At 43.9% G+C, this 17,375-nt stretch overlaps 6 protein-coding genes across 6 annotated transcripts; 3 read left to right on the forward strand and 3 right to left on the reverse strand.

The window, feature by feature from the left end:
- Positions 1-173: 173 nt before the first annotated feature.
- On the reverse strand, positions 174-1,616 carry O0I10_010290 (uncharacterized protein; the record flags this gene model as incomplete). The annotated part of the gene is made up of 3 exons (XM_058490272.1): positions 174-836; positions 908-1,272; positions 1,352-1,616. The coding sequence occupies 3 exons, from the start codon at positions 1,614-1,616 to the stop codon at positions 174-176; spliced, it is 1,293 nt and encodes a 430-aa protein (XP_058338993.1).
- A 1,813-nt stretch (positions 1,617-3,429) lies between these two features.
- Positions 3,430-4,334, forward strand: O0I10_010291 (uncharacterized protein; the record flags this gene model as incomplete). The annotated part of the gene is made up of 4 exons (XM_058490273.1): positions 3,430-3,756; positions 3,820-4,034; positions 4,106-4,216; positions 4,280-4,334. The coding sequence occupies 4 exons, from the start codon at positions 3,430-3,432 to the stop codon at positions 4,332-4,334; spliced, it is 708 nt and encodes a 235-aa protein (XP_058338994.1).
- Positions 4,335-5,319: 985 nt separating this feature from the next.
- O0I10_010292 (uncharacterized protein) lies at positions 5,320-6,535 on the reverse strand (the record flags this gene model as incomplete). The annotated part of the gene is made up of 3 exons (XM_058490274.1): positions 5,320-5,877; positions 5,972-6,270; positions 6,451-6,535. 3 exons carry the CDS (start codon positions 6,533-6,535, stop codon positions 5,320-5,322), a joined length of 942 nt encoding a protein of 313 aa, XP_058338995.1.
- A 2,803-nt stretch (positions 6,536-9,338) lies between these two features.
- O0I10_010293 (uncharacterized protein) lies at positions 9,339-10,679 on the forward strand (the record flags this gene model as incomplete). Its single annotated transcript, XM_058490275.1, has 3 exons — positions 9,339-9,479; positions 9,536-10,487; positions 10,564-10,679. The coding sequence occupies 3 exons, from the start codon at positions 9,339-9,341 to the stop codon at positions 10,677-10,679; spliced, it is 1,209 nt and encodes a 402-aa protein (XP_058338996.1).
- Positions 10,680-11,549: 870 nt separating this feature from the next.
- Positions 11,550-12,677, forward strand: O0I10_010294 (uncharacterized protein; the record flags this gene model as incomplete). Its single annotated transcript, XM_058490276.1, has 1 exon — positions 11,550-12,677. One exon carries the CDS (start codon positions 11,550-11,552, stop codon positions 12,675-12,677), a length of 1,128 nt encoding a protein of 375 aa, XP_058338997.1.
- Positions 12,678-13,676: 999 nt separating this feature from the next.
- O0I10_010295 (uncharacterized protein) lies at positions 13,677-14,609 on the reverse strand (the record flags this gene model as incomplete). The annotated part of the gene is made up of 1 exon (XM_058490277.1): positions 13,677-14,609. One exon carries the CDS (start codon positions 14,607-14,609, stop codon positions 13,677-13,679), a length of 933 nt encoding a protein of 310 aa, XP_058338998.1.
- Positions 14,610-17,375: the final 2,766 nt, after the last annotated feature.

Consider the following 17,375-nt stretch of genomic DNA (forward strand, 5'->3'; position numbering starts at 1 on the left):
TATTGTTATGTACAGAGAACGATTTTTAATTGACATAGCAAAGAAAGAGTGGGAGATAAAAGAATGATGCAAGATGGGTAAGAAATGTTTTTAAAATGGGGTGTTGAGTTTTTTTGTGAAAGAGGATGATGGTTGTTGATGTTGTTGTATGGATGGCATGTATGGCTTGCTTCTTACTCGTCCTTTTTGCGTGACATAACCTCCATGCCATGCTTGAGAACACCAACACGCATACTGGTCAAGAGATTGCGAGCACCGTTAGAGTGGTTGTAAACGGCACCGTTGAACTGGGTGGTCATGTCCTTGCCGATACCATTGCGGATGTACTTTTCACCACCAGGATGGTTCTCGATAAAGTTCTCCATATCGTACAAGATACCTTCGATCAAAATCCATTTCTTGTTTTCATTGACAACAAGGTTTTGGAATTCGTCCCAGGTGAAAACGGGCAAATCTTCAAGACGAGTGCCATAGGTAAGCTTGCGCTTGATAGCAGCAATCTTCTTTTCTTGCATTTGGATCTGGCCCTTGGTCACTTCGTTGGAGGGGAATTGCTTCAAATCATAAGCGAGACCGGCAAATGAAAGCAACTTGATGAGCCACTTTGTGGGGTCGTATTGATAGTAAACAATGGCATTGCGATAATCTTGAGGGAATTCGTGGTGGAAGTTGTGGTATCCTTCACCCATGGTCACAAGAGCAGTGATCCAGTGGTCGCGTGGGGTGTGATGATCATCGAAGGAAGTCTCACCAAGGTAATGTGCCAAGCTGTTGACGCAAAACGTAGCATGGTGAACAAAGGTAAGACGGCACAAACCAGCATAGTAGAAACCACCCTAAAAAAAAGTTCAAAAGTTAGTCATCGGAGGTCTCATAAGAAAAAAAAAAAGATTTGCTATATACATACTCTGAAATCTCCCCAACCAAGACCAGCCACCAAGGTAGGCAAGAGGAAACCAAAAGCCAGGGCAAAGTAGGGGTAGTACTTGTGTTGGATGGCAACAACGGATTCAGCCTTAAGATCGGCAACATCGGCATGGCCAATACGGTTCTTTGGGCGGTTGACAAGCATCCATCCAAAGTGAGAAAAGAAGAAACCACGGTGAGCGCTATAGGGATCCTTGTCGGTATCGGTCCAGCGATGATGGGCACGATGGCCGCGAGACCACCAGTAAATGGAACCTTCAACAGCACCACTGCCTGCAAAGCAATAAAGCCATCGAAGAGGAAGGGTAGCTCGATAGGCACGATGGGCCCACAAACGATGATAACCTATTTGCGGAAAATTGTGATTAGTACCACGTTTTACTTTGGCCCCAAAACTGCGAGAACAATGGGAAATAACAATTACCAGCTGTGATACCGAGACCGGTAATAAAGTAATAGATAATGGACCAGATCATTGTCTTTTGCTGCAATTCAGTGGTAAATGCACCATACAAGCCGAGCAAAGGAACAGAGATCAAGAGAATGGATTGAGGCCAATTGACGTGCTTGTGCCAGTTCTCCCAAGTAGTAGGCTCATCAAAGAGTGGTGGCATCTTTGTCTTTTCAAGAGGAGGCTTTCGGTCCTCTGATTTTGTGTATGCGTAGATAAAAGTGTCGGTAGCCGTCATCCTCGTTATGTTGTGTTGTGTATAGGAGGAAGGAGGTGTGTCAGGGCAAAAGAGGGAAAGAGAAGGAAGAGGAGGAAATGTTTTTCTTTTTTTCTCTTGGTGTGGTGTTGCGGTATATAATCCAAAGCCTTTGAAACAAGATGTTGCTTTATATTGGATTGCGGAGCTATCGAGGTTTTTTTGTTGGCCACTTCCTTTGGGGCAGTGGGGCGGGATGCCATCCAATAGGAATGACGAGATTTTATCCTAGCAATCGTTTACAAGTCGTTTTGCGCCAAATGTCCCTCACAGCCAACAGGGGAAAAGATACAGCCTATCGGCATGTGTTATTGTGAATGCCGATTGTAGCCATTTACGGCCATATCGTGCTGACAAAACAACGCACAGCCAGCCCAAAGACGGTGGTATTCGATCTGCATTATACCCAATCTTTGGTCTCTTTGTTGACATTTTGTCATAGTTGTCGTCTACATGTGATAGATAAATCCCTTTCTCATTATGTCTCCCTTCTCAAAGCACGTTTTTCTTTTCCATGTGGATGGATGGTAAGGTTTTTTGTTTTCCATCAAACCCCTCATTTTGGTGTGTGTGCTCTGGGATCAGCCCACATTTCATAATCCTCTCTCACCCACTTTTTGTGTCTCCACTACATGAGCCCTGTTTCAGTCGATCCAACAACTTGCCAATAAGCTGCCACGCATAATGATGCACAAACAACCCACTTCCCCAGCTCCAATTGTTGGGCTGTTATCGATGCTTGTTTGCTACTTGGTTATCAATCTCATGTGAATGCTTTGCTGCCAATCCTTCCGCTGGTATGTGTCGCGGGGATTCACCTATACAACGTGTCAAGAAATGCTCGGCTTCTTTACATTTCCACATGAATCGATCCAAACACCATGTTGGGAATGGTTCATATGATGCCAAGCACTTTCTCCATTTGTACTCGCTGACTTTTGTAATATTCGCCACCATCACAATTTTGGCTGGGAAGGATGATCAACAACCCGATAATGATACATGATGTGGGTCATTCTCTAACGTATATCCCACGTGCTATAAGCACATGCGCTTTTAAAAGTAATTCCTTGTTCCCGTCAAATTGAATGCCACATCTTGGATGTAGTCATATTACATGATGTCGTTTGTTTGTTAGCTTGTCAACTTGACAATAATAAAGGGAGCATTCTTAGCCATAATGGTGGCGTAAACATTGAGAACAACTTGTAAATATCAATTGATAGGCAATGAGCTATGAATAAGCAGATCTGTGTAGTCGCATGCCTTGATGGCAGTTGACAGGTCAGGCGTATGCTATCGAGAGTAGTAATCTATGTCAGAGCTTTAGGGTTACACAAGTCTATTATATGAAGCTGGGTGTCACCATAAGCAATGGATGGTATTGGCTGTGAGAAGCTGCAGCCCGTGCGCTGCTACAACAATCATGCATGATATGGTGGATGTATAATTTGGCTATGTGGATTGAAAGCCACCATGCTCATGATACCTTTGCGATGATGAAACGTATCCACGCAATGGATTAGTGATGTTGCCATCGCGACACCCCTCCTTTTTTTGTCTTTGACCTATCCCCCCTGATGATGCTCATCACTCATTTGCAGGTTTTTCTCCCCTGGGTGGTAGTATTCCTCCCTGCACTTTTCTCGCATGTTTGGCGATCTGCATGCATGGGATGTGCATCTTTTGCAGTTACAGCCCCCCCTTTTTTCTTTTTCACCTACTACTTTTTTCTCATTCTTTCGCACCTCTTTTTCTCTACTTTTCTTCACCACCGTCAACAACAACAACAATAATGGATGCTCAAGTATCTGCTGTCAACCGTTTCCTTGGAACCACAACTGGTCGTGAAAAGCTATGTCGTCTTGTTCAATACTTTGCAAGATTCTACGCATTCTACTTGTGGCGCCAAGGAGCTCCCAAGGAAGTCATCCAACGTTGGGCTGATCTCAAGCAGCATATTGGCAATGGTCGTAAATTCTTTCGCTTGCTAAAGCCCATTGAATTTGTGCAAACAGCGATCCATATCAATGGTTCAGTCAAAGATGATATTCAACGTGTGACAACCATTGTCAAGCATCTCACCAACGCGCTCTACTACAGCTCTGAAGTGTTTGTCTTGGTATGTATGGGATCATTTTATCGTTATCGTGCTGTTGAGTTGACACAAGGATGGGGAATATAGACTACAGCAGTGGGTTTCTATCGACCTAAGGCTATTGACAAAATTACCAGCTTTGGTCAACGTTGTTGGTTTATCAGCTTGTTTTCATCCATCCTTGCCGACCTTTACAAGCTGCGACAGCTAAACGGACGTGCCCTCGAACTTGAAAGAGGCCTTAAAACACCTGAAGGAAGAAAAGATCCAGAGCTTCAATCCCAAGAAAAGATATTGACAAAGTGAGTAGTGGGATACTACATGATGCGGCAGCAGGATCAAAGTAACCTTGTTGTTGTTATTCTTGTTTCAGGGAGGTGAAAGCAGCCTATTTCCAACTATTGCAGGACGTGGTCGATATCATTATCCCAGCAGGCAACCTTCGTTGGCTCCCAGTGGATGAAGGCGTCATTGGCATTGCAGGGTATGATCATAATAGGGATGTGCTTAAAAACAACCAGGTGTTAATGTTGGATGCAAAATGTAGTATGATTACTGCTTGGACGGCCATGATGACACAATGGAGCAAGGTCAACCCTTGAGAGTGTCATAGTAATGGGGCAAGATTAGAAAAAGAGAAACGTCTATTGCTTCTTTGTTTGGTGCATACATAATGCATTGCCTTATCAAGGAAAGGTAGCCATAGATAGTACTGCATACACACGTATTACATAAAATGATGTTTGATAAGATACATAATAAGTGAATGAATATGTATGCTGGTCATCGATGAGGATCATTTATTGAATAGAAGACGCTACATCATTGCTATTGTTACAGTGGTATCTATGACCCTTGTCTCGCTGTCAATGCTGTTGCCCTCGTCTGATTCTGGAGAATGTTGCTTTTGATAAGAGTGTGCAGCACAGCTGTTGAAGCGGTTATGGCTGGCTTTTATGAACCATGATACATGGTCGAAAGAGTTGCCATGTCGACGGCAACAAGTACCAGCAAAGCTTGATTTGAGTTCCTGGTGGCATGGTTGACAGGGAGGATGTAATGTAAATGAATAAATCAGGATGCCTTGTGGTGTTGCTTGAAATGCAACTAGCAGATGGTGCTTTGTTGGATTGTGTTCATGGTCTTATCAAGTAGTCGCTTGTCGTGTAAAGATCATACCTAGTTACGTTGACATTAGGTTGCAGCATCATCATCCGCCCTGCTATTGTTACCTGGATACGATAAATCATTGCTAAAAGATGGATCCAGAAACGGCTTGTCTTTGTACTCCTTCACGTCACTCTCACCTTTCACCAACACATTCTTGACCAGGTGCAGCGCAATTGCTCATGTGCAACGCGATGTTATTGAAGAAGCTGTTGCTAATTGGTTCCGCCATGGTAGTTGCTCTCCAATGCTGGTGCTGCAGCATTCAATTCCTTTGTCAATGGACTGGATTAGGACGTACGGTGCTTGCATGATTGGGTGCCAAAAGCGAAAAGAAGAAAGCTATATGCCACGCATGATTCAGGTAACGACACCTTCTTAACATTGTAATCACGTGTAAGACCAATGACCTTTTTTTTATTATCTCCAAAAGGAAGCATCCATATTGATGGTGGTTATGAATATGATTGTGTTACTCTTCAGGTGAGATGGAAGTTTGGAGCAGACGCGTCTTACGATAGCAGCATCGGCACCACTGCTTACCCAGATGTGTAGGATTTGACGTTCGAATGTACAACCCACGACCGAAGCGCTTGAATACACAACGCCACGCGTCTTTTTTGTCACCAATCGCCATGCATCCTGAGTTGTGAAGCGTCGTTCATAGGCCATGGCTCTTGTCACTGATACGCCCAATGTCTTTTGTGGATGAGCATCACCAGCAGCAGCAGCGGTACTAATACGGCATGCATAATCAGTGATGGGACCCAACGTGGCATATTCAATTTCCATCTCGGTCAACAAATGTCGCACGCCAAACAATCGATCCATCAGCTCCACAGACAACACCTCGCTCACTAGACATCGACCTCCTGCATTGGGTGTACACATGACACGTCGTGCTGCTTCACCAAAATCGAATTGACCATGTCGACTTTTGGGATGAACATTGATATTGGCAGTGACAATCAACGACTTCTGTGGACAATTGTACAACGTATCTCTCAATTCAAGCAAGGACCCACATGCCATGTGGATGGACATATCCGAATGGAGCGGAATCCGCACATACAAGGGTGCTGCGGCTGCCATGGCAACCTCTCGACTGAATTTCGTCATCTTGCTGATCATCAAGCCATATCCATGGCTGTGGCTCTTGTTGTTGTTGAAGTGGATAATACCATTTGCTTTCTTCAAACCATGGCTTGTTCTCTTCCTCGCCTCTACCTCGACATGAATGGGTGATGCTGGTATCTTGTTGATGCAATAACGACGTACATGGTAAGCATGACGAGGAATTGGTGGTGGTGGGGTGCATCGATGTGGGGTTATGTGTTGTTATTGTAGTCATGGTATCACTTTTGAGGGGGACTGATAGTAGTGTATATATGATGCGATGTGATGTTTCTAATCTAATGTGAAAATAGAAACGTCTTGGGGGAGGAGGATGATAAAGAAGAAACACTAAAGGTGCGTCGTGAGGGCGCTTTGGATTCTTTTTATTGCCTTGAGACACTTAAGGTGTGGCACAGCACTATGACTACTACGTACTACGGAGAACGGCGATCACATGGATCTCGCTGTTGCTGCGGCAGAATGACTCACAATGAAGACATGACAAGTGACAAGATGTCATTGTGGTATACAACAACAACAGCGACAGAAATCAGTAATTGTGCTGCTGCATGCAACAACAATGCCCAACACCTGCTGCTCCAGTTTGCATTACAGCTGCTCCAAATGCACAGCAACGTACATACAATCATGCATATGCACTTGAGATAACATCGAATGTCCTATCTTTGTTCACTCATCCTAATATGGTGATACCAGCAGCAGCAGCAGCAAGCATACACCTCCTCAACGCGATACGTCGATAAGATGGATATACCTGTTACCGCCAAATCTTCAAAGAGCAGTTGGCTGAAACATTCAAAGATAACCTTTTAGACCAGGGGCTTGATAGTATGTACTATTATGGATATGGCGAGGAGAACAAGGAGAAGGAGGAGGAGGAGAAGGATGAGGGCATCAAGAGCATATATCATCATCTAATGTGACACAGGTTGATTTTGACAATTAGACAAACAAACAACAATTTTTCAATTGTGTGGTGCTACAAGATGCTCGTTTGGTGAATTCTCACATGCGTGCGTGGTGTATGCGATGATGATGAAGGTTGCACAAGAAGGGTGGATTGATTTTAAGAAGCTTCTGGCCAACCCACGGCCACCTTGTCAGCAACTTCCGCAATCCTTTGCAGCAAGGCGACTCTATATCACCCTGGGTGGTTTCAAATGCATGCGTAAGCAGTCTATTGAGTACCAGGGATGAGTAATGGAAGATGATGAATACGGCTCTACTATTCTATGAGGAGAAACAAGGAGAAGCAAAGCTTGCGTACACAATACGACGACGCCTAAGCCATGGGTGGATGATAATGGTGGTGATGATTTGCTTGTATACGTACGTTTTGGCGCTATACCGATACATACATGAGTCTCCTTGAATTGATGGCGAAAATGCAGCTGCTGCATTGGCAGCTTGTCTGTGGTGAGACGTCTCAGGATATTTTTACGATGGAAAAGAAAGTTAGCAATCCTCCTCCCTTCATGCTTCCTTTTTACTCCCCCATCTCCCTTATCCCTTTTACCCCGATCGCCTCCGGAATTAATGCATCCTCCCGTATACATACATTTCGTTCGACCATATTCTGGCATCTTACCCCGCTTCATTGTATGCATAATTCAAATCAGTTTAGAAGCCATGTGGATGATAGTATTAAACAGGCATATGGTCAGCTGATCGTGTTCTCTTCTCGCCTTTTGATCTACTATTCAAGGACATATCCATCTCGTTGTTTCTTCCTTCCTCTCTCTATAGCTTTCCTACCTCCCGAATGACCCCCAATGCTTGAATGTGAAAAATGTCAGTCATCGTGAACAGGGTGATTTACACGGACAAAGAGAGAGAGCGAGAAAGAAGGAATGAGGAGAACAATGGATCGGCCATTATGAGTCGATCCACGAGCGCCAAACCGTGAATAGACACCTTTAGCATTAGAGATAGATCCACCTACACCTTCACTCCTCCTCTCTTTAGATTGATAGAAAAAGAACATGTGTCTCATTAATCGCCACTAGGGTGTAAATGCCGAAAGCGATAAAATTATGCCGATTGTGTTAGTTTACAATAAGCACAATATGGCTAAGCAAATGATCGAGCACCTCACGTTTTCTTGGTCCGAAAAGTTTATTCTTGGCCTTGCTCCCTTTTGGTCCATTACATTGGCAAGCTGTTTTACCGATACATGACGATCGCCGAAACCATAATATTGGAAAGAAGAATTTCGTTTCATATGCATGATCCTCATTGTATTCTTCTGGTAAAGATGTATATTCTTGTTTGCTCAAGAGTAGTACTACTTTGAAGGGGGTTGCCAGGAGCAAGGAGAACCTACTATATTATCTACTACATGAGCCGCTTTGTTGATCTGCTATGACGCGCGCGCCCATAATGTGTAGGATGCTGAATGCAAATAATGCAAGCAACGGTTGAATGCACGGGGGGAGGATGATAGAAAGCAAGGGGAGGAGAAGAGAGGGGACGTATACACATACACTATTCAAAGAGTCCTAGAATGTTTGAGATTCATGCACATCCGGGTGCGCTTTTTGTACATGGACTTGTGAAAGTTTTGGGGCCAAGAAGCAAGAATCCTATATGCTGAACGCGCCTTTTCCAATACCGGTTTATTAAAAAACATGGATTGGCATTATTATGCCATGCATCAAGAATAGTACAAAGATTGTATTTTCTATTATCAAGGTGATGGTTCATGTGCTGCTGCTGCTGCCCTTGTTAATTCTCGATCTCCTTCATCATCATCATATGTAGCAAGCGGACATCCACTCTCTATCTCTCCTTTCCGATCAATTGACAGGAAAGATCATACGCGCCACGCAATTCAAAGAGCCAAGACCACCTCTTACATATCCTGATTTGGGAAAGGGAAATAAGGGCAAGGGTGAGTAAATCTTTTTCGTATAATGCAAAACCCAAAATATCAAATGTGTTGGCGAGAGAGAGAGAAATTGATAATTGACCCCCTTTCCCCCACACGCAAAGATAGCAAAGGTGATTGAAAGTGTGTGTGTGTGTGTGCGTGTGTTTATGGGTGTGAGCAAGAAAGAGAGAGCAAGGTCAGCTTAATCCCGATACAAGGGAACAAGTGGGATCACGCTCTAGTAGTAAAAATGCGGCTGAATGGGGTGCATCTCATATGTGTGTGATTCCTCATATGTCACACCAATGATGATCCTTGTCAACTCTTGTATATAAGGGCAAGAGTGTTTTGGTCCATCTTTTGATTATCACCAGCTCTCTTCTCTTCTTTCACTTTTTTTTCCTTCACACGCACACTCACACACACACACAACATGACTGAATCTTGTCAACAGATTCAACTGCCACCTCTTTCTTCTTTGATGTCATCTTCAGCTTCTGGTATGAGACATCGACAGCAACAACAACGTCATGTCCTTCCACTTCCCAACATAAGAGAACATGACCATCAGCCTGTGAGTATTTATCTTGTAACGTATGTACATTGCTATCTTGCTAACCTATCTTTTAGCTTCGAGTATTCAGCCCTGTCATCCTTTTCCATGACTATTCATGTACCTCTCCCATCAATCATCGAATTTCACAACCACCTACTACAACAACGCAGGTTCAACGTCCTGCTACTAAGCCTGTTCACTTGCACCCATACAACAGCAGCAACCCATACGCACAAATGAAAAAGTCCAAGATCAGCGAAATGCTTGAAGGTGATGGTAGCAGAATATGGCACGACACGGGACGAAAGGGAGCTTTTTGGAACGTGCTTGATCCCCATTTTCAACACCAACAACCACCATCATCGTCCATTACAACAACCCAACAACAAGGTGAACGTCCAGGTTTTCGCCATAGCAACCACAGCTCATCGCTTCCACTCACCCCACCTTCACATGATGGCTATCACTTTAAATCGGGTTACTTTGCCGATACGCCAGCTGACGATAATAGTTGCAGCAGCAGTAGCAGTAGCAGCAGCAATAGCAGTGCCGTTGGTGATGATCAAGCTGTTCAAGATCTTGGATCTCATGTTGTTGGTTTTCATGAATTTCCCACCGCCAGCACCAGCAGCACACAATGTTATCATCCACAACAGCATGTATCTGAACAAGTTGTAGCATCCAATGTTGATAATCGCAAGCGCCGTGGAAACCTACCTAAGCCAGTGACAGCCATTATGAAACGTTGGCTTGTGGAAAATTGCACCAATCCTTATCCCACCGAGGACGAAAAAGACTGGCTAAAGCAAGAAACGGGCTTGACCTTGAATCAAATTAGCAACTGGTTCATCAATGCGCGTCGTCGTATCTTGCCAATGATCCTTGCAAAGGCTGCTGCTCTTGAAGGTACACCCGTCATGCATCACAAGAAGCGACGTGGTAAGCCTCCATCGGCTATCACGGCTGCTCGTCGCAAAATGGCTAGCAAACGCACATGTCAAAAACTCTTCATGGATGATGATCATGGTAATGTATTCTTTATGCTTATTGCTATACCTATGAAAGGCCCCTCGTTATTGACATTTCATGATGATGTATGTAGATTGGTGGTTGTCTTCAACAACAACAACAGCCAAACGAGGCCTCAAGCGATCTTCTTCAGAGCAAGATGATGGATACGATTGTATGCGCCCATCCACTCGAGCCAGACATCATTAGGATGACCCTTTGGCTTGCCTTTCCTTTGTTTCCAGTAGATGTTGTAACCTTTTCACTCCCCCATTTTCTACCTGTTCTCATTCTTTTTTCTTTGTATGTGTGGATATCTATCATCTTTTAACCCTTTTCTCCCCTTTTCTTCTCCATCCATGTTGATAGCCCTGTACACTTTTTTGTCCAAATGTCATGTACTTTTTCTTTTACTTGTGTCCAAATGAACAAAGCATATCATTTCAACTGTCAGCCGACTTGTTGTGTATGTCACACGAAATCCCAATTGCCCATTCATAACATAATCGACCCAATCGTGGATGAGGATTTGCCTATTTTAATGAAAACAAGTGCCAGAGATGATGGTGTGAATGGAGAAAAGGGCATGTGAGAGAGAGAGAGAGTGTGTGTGTGTGTGTCAAGTCATCCCATCCGATAATCTCCAATGACCCTTGCCTCATATGGGAGTTTGCTTTTTACTTGCTCATTCAATTCAACATCCACCATACAACGCGCGTGGGGCGTAAAAAGTCTCCCAACAATATATTCTTTCCACGCGTATGCTCCTCATTCCTCGTCATTGCCTTACAACCATATGCACATTCACATGTATCTTTATTATTTATATATCTTTGGCGTCTTTACCCTGTGAGTAATGATGCTATGTACTAGCAGGTGCACAGCTGCATAAAATTTCTTTTCCCATGTGGGGTATTTTACCCAACAAACGGTTCATTGTCCTCCTCCACCTCCTCCTTCTTCATTCTTGTGGGTGTACTTTTGTGTGTGTACGTGCTGCGTGTGTGTGTGTGTGTGTGTGCATGTGCTGCCTTTTACATCATCCTTTATCCCTCCTGTCATCCTCCCTTTCTTCCCAATATGACATTCATTTCGGCATCCTCTTTGTCTTCCTCCTCCCCCTCTTTCTCCCCGTCCTCTTCTTCATTGCCCTCCCCTAACACTATCTCGGAACTCTCATCACACAACTCCACTGAACAACGGGCCAATGCTCATTCCCAACTTGAATCCAATGACGGTGCAAAGCATCGCGACAATCGAAAAGCATCGGCAATGCAACGGCTTTTGAGAAGCAAGCACTGGGTGCTTACTCCACCAGACACAGATCGTTTCCGCTTTTGTTTCAAAGAGCCAACAACTTGTTCCTCAGATGTGCCAGATGATAGTGCGCCTATTGAATCAGCAGCAGCAGCAAAAACAAAGACAACTCGTATCGTATCTTACAAGGTGGATCGAGTAGCAGCATCGCGTGAACACAACAAACCCGAAAAGGATACACCTATAAAGTTTGAGGACATTGATGTCGCACCAACCTCTGCAGACTCAAACAGCAGCAGCAGCACTCTCTTGGGCCATTGCATAGTACTCAACCTTGCCTTTGAAAAACGGATCATAGCACGATACACGCTTGATAATTGGATCACTTTTACGGATACGGATGCAACGCATGTTGAATCAGTGGTTGATGATAAATACGATCGCTTTTCGTTTACAATACCTGTGCAAGAAGATTTCTCGGCTGATGATGAGGATGATCATCACAACGAACTTGACATTCAATTGGCTTTGTGTTATTGCGTTGATCATGTTGAACATTGGGACAATAATGGCGGCGAGAACTACCATATCAAGGTGGTCCATTCTATCACTGTGGTGCATGAAGACAACAAGAAGGATCATCAAGAGGATGAGGAAGAGCAAGAGCAGCCTGTGATGTGGATGCAAAAGACTTCAGCATTGGCCAATGATACGCATATCAGCCCATGGACAACATCTCGTTTCTGGATCCCTGGATACATGCGACATAGCCAGATGACATTTGCACGAGACAATTACGACATTGAGTTTCTACCACCAACCAAACTGCCGGAGCAGGAACAAGATGAGGAGGATGAGAAGTTAACAACACCAGTGGATGGCGATATCGCCGAGCAACAACAAGGATTGCCTAGCAACGATCACCATGACGAAGTAAAAAGTCGAAAATAGTCATACCATGTAAAAGTATATCCATCATCATTCAATATATACAACGTTGCTTACTGTATTCCATTATCAATATCATGTTTTGGATTGGATCATATGGTTGGTGGAGGGTTTATAGAGGACCAGGGCCATCTTTGTGTGGGATCAATGCATCCAAAGGGAACTCGTACGATGCATAATCTAATCGTGGCAACATCCACGCGACCCAAATGTTTTGATGACAGACCAAAATGTCTATTCATGTGAGCTTTTCCTGCTTGGCTGTGTGTGTGTGAGAAAGAAAAACAAAGGCTTCCATGACAGTTTTACTCAAACATGAAATAACACGTCAACAACCATGTTGTTATGCTTGTCGGCTTAGCCGTTGGCTTTTGTGTGGCATTGGCACAGCAGCAGCATCGCCATGGTGACACACCACCACCCGTTGCGCCCATCATTTCGGACGTGTTGCCAGACAAAAGATTTTAGATGCATTATTTTGTTATCCTCATCGCCCATCGATAAGGGACCATCCATTTGGATCAGGCGTATGTGTGTGTGTGTGTGTGTGTGTGTATGTGTGGAGAAGCGAAGTTTGTATGTGTCCCATCAATCCTGAGCAAAACCAGAAACACTAAAATACATTTTGATTCACATGACCAGTTTTATGTACAACCATCTCAAAAAATAGAAGAGGGGTATGTGAGCGAGAACACTCACAGGTTTAAAAATAGGCAAAGAACAAGAAAGGCAACAAGGTGCGTTGCCTTTGTTTGTTCTGATGGGGTCAAATAATAAAAAGTATATGAAGAATGAATGGATGAAATGAAATGGAAGGGGTTGTGTGTGTGTGTTTGCAGAGAGATGTATGCTAATGGTATATGATGTGGGGGTGATTTTTGTAGAAAGGTGTGTACGAATGTAAAAGGGGGGAGAGAGAGAGTTGGTGAGAGGGAGGATGTGTGTGTGTGTGTGTGTGTGTGTGTATCTATACACTGTACAATGGGGATAGAGATCATTCTATTATATCCTTGCCAAGTTCGCGTAATAGCCGATGATGTCGGAGGCATGGTCAGGGCTATTGCTTGCAGAAGCAGCAAAGTCGTAAAGGTGTGTGCGTTGTTCTGCTTGTTTCCAAGGAAGCACATGCAGCGATAGCCGAGTTGTCTCGTGACTAAATAGAGCCGTATTAAAATAGGCGAGCACTTGATGGAGGTCTGTGGCTGTGTGTTGTAACAAGGGTTCCAAATATTCGCCATTCATGATATCGAACAAGTTGATGAGATGTCGTACCACGTATCGATCGATCTCGGCAAGAATTTGGTGGCCATATTCAACGAGACATGCATGTTCAACGTGATCATCATCATTGCTGACACTATCACAATGGCTAAGAACAAGCCTACGCACGTAAAGCTCAATGGCGGGTCGACCCAGCTTATCGCCAAGCTCATCCCACATGATGGGTAATCGACCGCCCACATGGGCTTGAATGGCACCAAATATTTGGGCACGCAAGATATCAAGGTCCATGACATCGCTTGATGATATTGCTGATAATGGATGTTGGTCGGGTGCTGTGGCAATTAAGGTTGGGTCGTCGTCGTCATTGTTACTATTACTGCTGCCATGGACCGAGATTTCAATATGGTCTCGCATTTGTTGCGCAATGTAGTCATAGCATGCTGATTTGATGGTATCAAGATGATCAAATTGCCAATGCGTGGCAATCAATTGTGCAAAACGATCCACTTGAACGAGCGTGTTTGATGATGTTGACGCATCCGAATTGCCGTGGTGGTCGCTATTGTCAGCATGATGGATGTGATAAAAGTCAACGCGGTATCCGCTTGCTGGTCTAGATGATGATGATGATGCTGTTGAATCGTCGATAGGGTGTGCTGCTGATGTGCATACAACGGCTACCACAGTGACGAAGAAAAGCAGTAATTTCATTCTTCGGCGTGAAAGGAAGAAAGAAGAAAAAAATGTAACTTTTGTAAAGCGGAGAGTAGGAAAGCAGGAAAGATGAGAACTGGTGTGTTCTTTTTATGTTTGATTCGGAGTTGCACAAAGTGGGCTAGCAAGATCGACGTAAGAGAACACAAAAAACCATAAAGGTTTTGTATGGTTATTTTTGTGCCAAGCCCACTTTATCGGGTCATGACGTTTTCATTGTGGCTCAATGGATGCGTAGCATCATCATCATCATCATCTCGACGTATAGAATGGATCATGTTATCGTGCACCGCCATCATTTGCTATTTTTGTGATCGTGGTAATGGTTACAAAACTTGCTTGGAAGTTTAGCAAAAATGGATTTGACATGTTCCTGGGTTGGGCTCGACCTTTTTGCGTTTCCCTGGTGTGAGCTTACATTTGGCTCAAAAGTATAGCTCCCCTTGTCTTCCCCCAATCCGTTACCCCCGACATTTGCAATCCGAGCCAATCTTTCTCCCCAATCCCAGTGCACACACACGATCAAGCCTTGCACACACTCACGCACACACACACATACATCTCAAACGACATGCATATTCCCCCTTAGATTGCACATTGCATTCACAAAAAAGGCTGTACGTGAGGATTTCTTAGTATAAGCGTTATGATGCCATTCCATCATTTGATTTTGCAAGATTTGGGTATCATCGTGTCGCTGTGTAAAATCATGAAATTGAATGGCGGGTTCCAGGCATCCCATCTCATTGTCTACACTGCGCCTCTATACTTGCATGCTTGTATCCAAAATCTCGAACTTTTTTTTTCTCGTCATGTGTGTGCGTATGTGCAAGCTGATACCAGTTCCGTCAAGATTGCAGTAGTAGTTGACCCCTTTTTTTACCCCCTCCTCTCTATTCCACCTATCACATCACCATTCAACGGCCATGAATTGAAGCTTTTTAAGACTCACATGCAGCCACACTATGCAAAGCATTGATATTTGTTGTACTCTTTTCTTAGGACACAACGTCGTGGATGGTTGCACAGGTGGGCTGATGAGAGGTACGATATGGCAAAGGTATGCTCTTTTACCGACAATGCGGAGAACCAAAGAAAGGGTCAAGGTTACCGACGATGGATAAGCATCTTGGAATTCATACGCGTAAACCCGCCATACACCAACCCCTTCAGACAACGAAAACAAGGCATACTCATTTCTCCTTATATGCATCTACTTGACCCCCTTTGTATTCATGCAGATGAGTTTGACTTTGAGAAGGAATGCACGATAGTCAACGACACGGTGTAACCGCTAGGGGGGACCGAATAGATACGACAACGGAAGATGGGTCATGGATAACGACCCAAAGAAAAGGATGCTACAAAGCCATTGCATGGCCAATGCTGTTGCTTATCATGTACACAACAACAAGGTATCTTGTAATAATCCAAATAGAGACTTCCTTTTGCCATTACCCTCATCACTTGATCTTGAATGATGATGTCTCACCTGCCATTTTCCTTTCCCGCCAAGAGGAAAGTTCTTTGAGGCACACACACACAGACGTGTTTTTGTAAAAAGAAGCATTGCTTTTATTGTATCACCTGCACAGCCTTGGTATTGGAAGCATATGCTTCTTCATGCTTATCTGAAAATGGCATAGATTGTAGAAACCAAGAACAACAATTCCCGCTTCGCTTATCGAAAAAGCCCATCAGTCAGCAATTAAGAAAAGGCTGCTGGTGCTGATGCAAAGCCAAGGCTTCAGCAGCAACCAACCATCCCATATACTTACAAGAAAGCTATTCTGGGTAACAACATCTCTTCCACGCCCATAATTTGATTGTTGCACACATACAACAAACCCGCAAATTGGATCTAAAACACTCGGGTATCAAAGAAGTCTGTAATGTGTAAGCTCACCAATAAGGCCGTTGGTGGTTAAACGGGCGGGGACTTTGTCTATGCATACACACCCTTCATGGATATAAAGAACATGCCTTAAAAGGGCAAAATTGACCTGAATGTCCCATTTCTAGCAAGCCACGCGTACCGCGTAAATCACTCATCCAATGTCGAAAAATAGGATTTTCTTTGTCTTTTGACGCTTGGCATCTCCCTCATAGAGCGGCAATTTATGTGAATCCTTACATTTGGGCGACTGGGCTTTTTGCTGCTGCAGCAGGAGCGACACCCTATAGCTCCGTTTTATTTCATGTGATGGTGTTTTGCTGTGCTGGGTAAAAGGCTGCTGCATTGAAACAATGATTTACAGGAAGCAATGGTTTCATGCGTGCCTATTTTTACTGCTCAATGGCACGATGAAACAACGGGATGTCTTGATCTGCTGGGTGCATGTTTCGCACAATCGACATTATTGGAAAAAGGGCATGCAGCAACTTTTCACAAAAAGCTGATCAGCCATTGACAAGACATGGCGGTGACATAATACAACACGCCAAACAATGAATGCTATCGTGCAGTAATTTGCATACATAAATTGAGGCATCCATCATGATGGCGCCCTAACAGTGGTGGTAGTGCAATTGTTAAATGGTGATCGAATTACCTTTATCATCATTTGCATTAACACGTGTATGTAGACCTATATTTTGTGTGATGCAAATAAGGCAATTTGTTTATTCAAGGATACAAATACTAGATAAAGTGTTGAATGTAAGTATGCATGCATGCATGATGGATGAATGATGAACAAAGAGGTATTATTGCTTGAAGAAGAATGGGCGGAGTTGGTACAATAGGATCCATTTGTGGGTGGG

The sequence above is a fragment of the Lichtheimia ornata genome (genome assembly GCF_029851405.1).
Source record: "Lichtheimia ornata isolate CBS 291.66 chromosome Unknown scaffold00067, whole genome shotgun sequence".
Lineage (NCBI taxonomy): Eukaryota > Fungi > Mucoromycota > Mucoromycetes > Mucorales > Lichtheimiaceae > Lichtheimia > Lichtheimia ornata.